The 6,796-nt window shown below is 54.2% G+C and overlaps 1 protein-coding gene across 1 annotated transcript; it reads left to right on the top strand.

Moving 5' to 3' along the window:
* The first annotated feature begins 3,924 nt into the window (after window positions 1-3,924).
* On the top strand, window positions 3,925-6,285 carry NANOS1 (nanos C2HC-type zinc finger 1). Its single transcript, XM_027529406.1, has one exon. The coding sequence runs from the start codon at window positions 4,152-4,154 to the stop codon at window positions 5,031-5,033; it is 882 nt and encodes a 293-aa protein (XP_027385207.1). The 5' UTR covers window positions 3,925-4,151; the 3' UTR covers window positions 5,034-6,285.
* Window positions 6,286-6,796: the final 511 nt, after the last annotated feature.

Below are 6,796 nucleotides of genomic sequence, written 5' to 3'. Positions count from 1 at the left end.
GTCTGAGCACAACACGTCTCAATTAGACTGAATTCAGCTGCAAGGAATACCTGCCTTGCAGTGGCTGAAACAATAAAGATGCTTAATTATCTTGTGAAACAAGTCACAGGACAGCATCAGAAATGTCACCGAGGCTTCATTTTTCTAAATAACTTTTCCAGGCAGCCATCAGTGTACCAGCTTTTTGTCCCGAAGACTTAGCTTTGCCACCTCTGGGCTGCCTCAGATTTTAAACCTGCCAGTGACTGGAGAAGGTGAGGTTCCTGGTTTTGTTTTACATTTTCTGAAGAAAGAAGCAAACTCTCTTCCAGAGCCTCCCTAACAGACACCCTCCTTATATTTCAGGCACCAGACGTGGGTTACCAGCCCTCTCCTAAAAATATCAAGGAACAGGGGCTGTTTCTGCTGCCTTACACCTTTCACGGCTCACCTCGCCAGGTTCAAAGGAGAGACTTCATAGAAGTAAGAAAGCAGGGAGGAGAACATGGCTGTCCCTCTACATAGAGCCCCTTCATTGACGGAGGAAGGAACTGGAGCCCAGAGTGGTAAAGTCCCTCATCCAAGGCCACTCAAGACTTTGCAGAAGGACCAAGGTAAAATCTGAACCACTGGCCCAGCCAGCTCCCGCCACATCACCAACTGTGGCTGACCCTAAGCCCCAAAAGGCACTCTGAGCTTGGCCAGAGGCATGACGCGGACAAAGTCAAGACTGTTAACAGAAGTGAACCCCTGATGCGCCCAAATGTGCCTCCAGGCCCCAGGCACCTCCAGGCCCCAGGGCTGTGTGGGGCTGGGGCAGTCAGAGCACTTCCTGCCCTTCACAGGAGCTTGGCAGGCGGGCCACGGGAACCCAGAGCCTGACAAACAGCATCTCTGTAGCCGCCTGGACCCCTGCCAAGCTGCCTCATTCCCTGGGGCTGACCTCATGTTTCTGAAGAGCCTCAAGACGCCCGAGGTCTGTGTGTTCCTCTCCTGGTTCAGTACTGCTGCCAGCAAAGGCAACGGCCCAGGATGGGGCCTGGGGGCCACGTGGAGGGGTGGACACCCAGAGCCCAAGCATTTAACAACTCACCCCTGCCCTGCCCTGCCTGTGGCATGCAGGCCCCGTTCCAGAAGAAACGGAAGATACACTGTCTAAGCTCTGAAATGAGGCCCCTCCTGCTCTGTCTTCCTGCCCCCAACCACCTGAAGGTCCCTCGAAGAAACTTTCACACTCAGGCTTTTCTGTCTGTTTCAGTTCGGACTTCTGGAAGCGGAACCAAAGGCAGTCAGACTTCATCCAGCAGAGGTACTAAGCACATCTCAGAAGTCGGCTAAAGAGCCTCAAAGAGAGCTACAGGGCTCATGTGAGGTCTGCGCTTGGTGACAAAATTAACTGCTGATTGAGCCGAGAGCTGGGGCAGGCACGCACTCTAGCCTTTCTGGGGTCACTGACAGTATACTGAGGTGCAGCATGTACCCCCTCCCCTGCCAAAAAAAAAAAAAGAAGCCTTCGTGCCCTTGACCTCCACTTCCAGACACTCTTTCAGGGCAAAATACCTACTCTGGGCAAGGCTGAGGACAGCAGATGAGGTGAGTAGCCTGGGGAAGCAGCATGGAGCCAGGGCCCCAGGATGCACCCCTCCAACTCTCCCCAGGACATCTGCCTCATGATTACCACAACCCACCCACCCAGGCCACAGCTCCAGATCGAGGCATTTGTTCCCATTCAAGTTCACTTAAAAGCGTTTATTTCCCTGCAAATCCACAAGGGCCAAAAAATCCACATGAGAGAGGAAAGAAAGCCTCTCCTAGTTGCCATTCTCTCTGGTCTGACCAAGAGGGGCTGGCCCCAGCCGCTGGTGGCTTTAGACTTTGCTCACAGAGGTTTTTCTCAGAATAGTAGCTCAGAGTCTTCAGAGCTTGAAAAGCCCGCATACCTTGAAAGTACGCAGGCTGCAGGGCTGCAAGAACAGAGTGGAATTTTCCATTTATAGAATAATACTCTTCATACCACTCTGGGGCCAGCGTTCTCGTGGTAAGTTCAGTGTCAGCAAACCCACCATGCTTCTGCAGGAGCCCCACGCCAGCCGGGCCCTTTTATTTATTTTTGGTGGGAGACAGGAGGAAATAAAGGAATAGCTTTTCAACTTGAGTGCCAACACAAACTTGGAAAAGGAACTGGCTTGGCAAGTGCTGAATATCACTGCCTGGTTTGGGGACTTAAATCAACTGTCAGGGAGTAGGAGGTGAGGAAGAGGCTGAAAAATATACCTTCCACCCCAGAATGTAGACAGGTGGCTGGGACAGGCATCACATTACTGCCTCAAGACCTTCCCTGTCCCTGCTGCGTGGTCCCTGGATCATGCCTGAGGGCAGGGGCCCATACCAAAGGCACAAGGCCCCACCTCGCTTCTCTTCCTCCGTACCCCCATGTGCTACACTTGATTTCTGCTGATGCACGCACAGACTCAAAGTCTGAAATAGCTTCCATATTCACGGTGTAGAGGGAAGGTCACCAAGCCAGTCATGAAGAGGCCTGAGTCCTCACTCTGCAGTGACAAGTTCACTGTGTGGCCTAAAGAAGCCTTCTCTTCTCTGGGTCTCATTTTCTTCATCTGTAAAGTAAGATCGGACTGAATGATCCCAAAGATCCCCTTCACTGCAAACATTCGGACTCACTCATTCATTCTACTGTTAACCCGAGCCAGCACCAGGTTCTGGGCATCCCTACAGGACCACTCTAAACCTGCTGGGACATACCCAGACCCACCCACTAATGACAGCTGCAACACCAGTCTCCCAACCCTTGTTCCGACAGACAGAGCTCCTCCAGAGAGAGGAAGGAAAACCCTGCCTGCCAGCTTAGAGGAGGCATTGTCCCCGCCCCTCAGCACCCTACAGGAACCCTCCCCCTACCTAATACTTCCCCTACTTTCCATATTTTAAAAAACTGTGTTGCTCCTTCTCCTGGGAAGGGCATGGCCATCTCGTAGCCACCTAAAGTCTTCTGATTTATTTTCCACCGTTTTTACAAAAGTACAGTATTCATTTCAAAGTATTAAATGGTGACGCTCAAATGGCCCCTGAATACGCCTTGTTATTTCAGTTGCATAAACACCTCATATTTCAATACGGTCCCTCCACCCTAGGGGCAGGGGGGAGTGAGGAGCCACACACACACTGATCACTGTCCTAAGGCCCTCACCCCTACCTGTCTGTCACCAGCTACTGGCCACCACCTGGTCTCGGAACACCTGTTGGGAGGTGCTACAGTGCTGCTGTGGGAAAGTTATGTGTCCTTCCACTACTTACGAGGTAAGAACCAAAACCTCTCTGAAGCTCTCTGAGGTTTGTGCGAGGATTCCACCCAGTTGAAAGCTCTCCAAAACGCTGTGCAAAAGGAAGTTACTTGATTGCTGGGCGGCTCCCACTTAAAAACTGCATCATTAGCTCGCACCAAGTCTTGCCTCCCCACATCTTTCCTTGCTGATGTTGATGAGAAGGAGAAAGGAGAGAAGGGGTTTCTCAGAAGGCAGAAGGCTGGCCCAGGGCACTAAAAGCTTGGGAGGTGGGTCTCACCCCCAGGCTGAGGGAGATCCAGGACTGGTCACCTGTTCCAAACCAGTGGAACAGAGCTCAGACGACGGCGGGCCCCAGCAGCCGCCCCTCCCCTCCCTCCCCCTCCCCTCCCCTCCCCTCCCAGCTGAGAGGTAGGGCACGCCCCCTCCCCCGGATTCACCAATCAGCGCCCGGAGCGGCGCCCGTGGCGCAGGGGGCTCTGGTCAGCAGCCAATTAGCGCAGCGGCCCGAGGCGGCGCCTGTCCGCCCCCTCCCAGAATGAAAGCTGCCCCACAGCTGGCGAGGCGGGCGCAGCGCGTGGGTTGCAGGAACCTCGCGGGCCGGAGCAGCGCGCGCTCACTGCCCGCCCGCCCCCCGCGCGTCCGCCTCCGCTCCGCCTCCGTCCCGGGCGCGGGCGAGGTGGCCCGGGCGGGGGAGGGCAGGGGGCAGGGCCGCGGCGGAGAAGCCGCGGGGCGGGGAGGAGCGGGTCCCGATAAAAGGCGGCGAGGCAGCCCCACCCCGAGGCAGGCCGGCGGGCAGGCTCGGCTCGTCCCTTCCGTCCGGCCCGCGCCGGCGGCGGGGAGGCGGCGCGCGCGGCCCGCAACCCGCCCATGGAGGCTTTCCCCTGGGCGCCCCGCTCGCCCCGCCGCGGCCGCGCCCCCCCGCCCATGGCGCTCGTGCCCAGCGCCCGCTACGTGAGCACCCAGGGCCCGGCGCACCCGCAGCCCTTCAGCTCGTGGAACGACTATCTGGGACTCGCCACGCTCATCACCAAGGCGGTGGACGGCGAGCCGCGCTTCGGCTGCGCCCGCGGCGGGGACGGCGGCGGGGACGGCTCCCCGCCTTCTTCTTCCTCCTCGTCGTGCTGCTCCCCCCACGTGGGGGCCGGGCCTGGGGCGCTGGGGCCCGCGCTGGGGCCGCCCGACTACGACGAGGACGACGACGACGACGACAGCGACGATCCGGGGTCCCGGAGCCGCTACCTGGGGGGCGCGCTGGAGCTGCGCGCGCTGGAGCTGTGCGCGGACCCTGCCGAGGCCGGGCTGCTGGAGGAGCGTTTCGCTGAGCTGAGCCCGTTCGCTGGTCGCGCCGCTGCCGTGCTTCTGGGCTGCGCACCCGCCGCCGCCGCCGCGGCCACCGCCGAAGCAGCACCGCGAGAGGAGCGGGCCCCGGCGTGGGCGGCCGAGCCCAAGCTGCACGCCGCCTCCGGGGCGGCCGCCGCCCGGCTGCTCAAGCCCGAGCTGCAGGTGTGCGTGTTTTGCCGGAACAACAAGGAGGCGGTGGCGCTCTACACCACCCACATCCTGAAGGGACCCGACGGGCGGGTGCTGTGCCCCGTGCTGCGCCGGTACACGTGTCCCCTGTGCGGTGCCAGCGGCGACAACGCGCACACCATCAAGTACTGCCCGCTTTCCAAAGTGCCGCCGCCGCCTGCAGCCCGCCCGCCGCCGCGCAGCGCCCGGGACGGCCTGCCCGGCAAGAAGCTGCGCTAAGGGCCCGGACCCCGGTCTGCTGCTGCCACCTGATGCCACTGGGGTAGCCGCCCGCCCACTCTCGTGTTTGGTCTGCGCACCATCTCTTCCTCGCTGCCGGGGAGTGTGGAGCTCGTCTTGGTTTTTCCAGAGGAAGCCGACGGTACCGAGTATTTTCCTAACGAAGAGCAGTTGAGACTAGACGTTAAAATTTTGATTAATGTTTCTAGTTTGTGCACATCCAGATGGTGAAGGCTGGGTATTCCACTAACTGAAATGTGGCAACTTAGAGGCGCTGTGGTTTATTTATACGTCGACCTATTTTAGATGCGCATCAGTATGAAATTGTCTCAGTCTAATCTTGGATGTTTAATTTTATGAATGGAGGCACTTTACTAGGTCTAGAATATTTTTTTAAAAGCCTCTCAACTGAACTTAAAACTGGCGATTTTATGGAGTGTCAGCAAAATGACTATTTTATTGTCTGAAACAATATTTCTGTTGTCCTTACCCAGTTGTAATTCCAGGTGAAGCCCTGCGTGGTAGCATCATTAAGTGAAGACTTGGTATGCTTTACAGTGTTAGTTTGGGTGGGTGTTCCCTCCTTGTGGCTTGTTTTTGTCCTAGCTGGAGATGTATAAAATGTACAATTTGTAGGTAGCAGGTAGAATACAGCTCATGTACCAGATCTTTTTATTACTGAACGAGCAACTACTACCGTTTTTCCCCTTTAAAAATAGTGCCAAGTTATAATCATATTGTGTATACACTTGAAAATGGTGCTGTTTAAAAAAATTGTGTATTTATACAGTAACAGTATATGAATTCATTAACCTTGCCTTTAACTCTACTTGGCTTTTTCTTTATGCCCCTTCCTATTCCAGTTCTTCAAAAATATGTGATACTTAAGATCAAACGGGTGCAATAACTCATTCACTCTGAATTGCTCCATTTCAGGGTCTCTAAATAGTGGAAATCTCATTCCAGCTGTTGCCTCTCAGACTAAATGTAAGATGGAATCCTTTGAGCTCTGGAAGGTTAATGAAACAACTGGTGTTCAGGAAGGTTCCACTCTGGACTGTGTCAGCTTTAAACCATCACAGAAGTCCTCAAACCAGTATAAGTACCAATTAAAGGAACTGACTGGGTGTAGGGGGGGTAACACAAGGAACACAGCCTCCATCTATTGTGTTCCCATTCTCATTAGAAGACAACCCTTCTGGAATCCCACCAGTTATTTTCATCGGTGAGATTAAATCTAATCTTGGGCAAAGGTGCTTGACTTCTACTTTTAACCTCCCATCTTCATTTTCAAGTCCACCACAGTGCATACCACACCGTATGTACCATCGGAACAGACACAGAAGGTAAAAATGGAAATGAATTAACATGAAGTCATCTAAAATGTACAAAATCACTATCTGAAAATAACAGCAACAGATTTAGTCTTTAGAGGTTCCAGGAGAGCTTAGCTAGATTATTAAAAATTAGGCTGCCTTCATATTAAACAACTCCCTCCCTCCACAGCAGATTTGCTTGATTTGAACACTTCTTTTAAAGTCTAAGAAGCTGCCATGATAGCTGAGATAGCTATGAGCTTTTTTGGTCAAAGGGTGAGAGAAGGGGGAGGGGGGTGCATACAGGCAAACCATTCATTTCTTGGTCAAGAAAAAAAACCCTGTTAGTACAGCTCCAAATGAGAAAACTTCAGACATGAATATACCTAAACTCAAAGGCATGCATTAACTTCTCTTCAGTTTTTCTAGAAAACATATCAATTTAAA

Source organism: Bos indicus x Bos taurus, chromosome 26 (assembly GCF_003369695.1).
Source record: "Bos indicus x Bos taurus breed Angus x Brahman F1 hybrid chromosome 26, Bos_hybrid_MaternalHap_v2.0, whole genome shotgun sequence".
NCBI lineage: Eukaryota > Metazoa > Chordata > Mammalia > Artiodactyla > Bovidae > Bos > Bos indicus x Bos taurus.
Note: the sequence above shows the minus strand (reverse complement) of the source record. Positions and strands in the feature narration are given on the sequence as shown.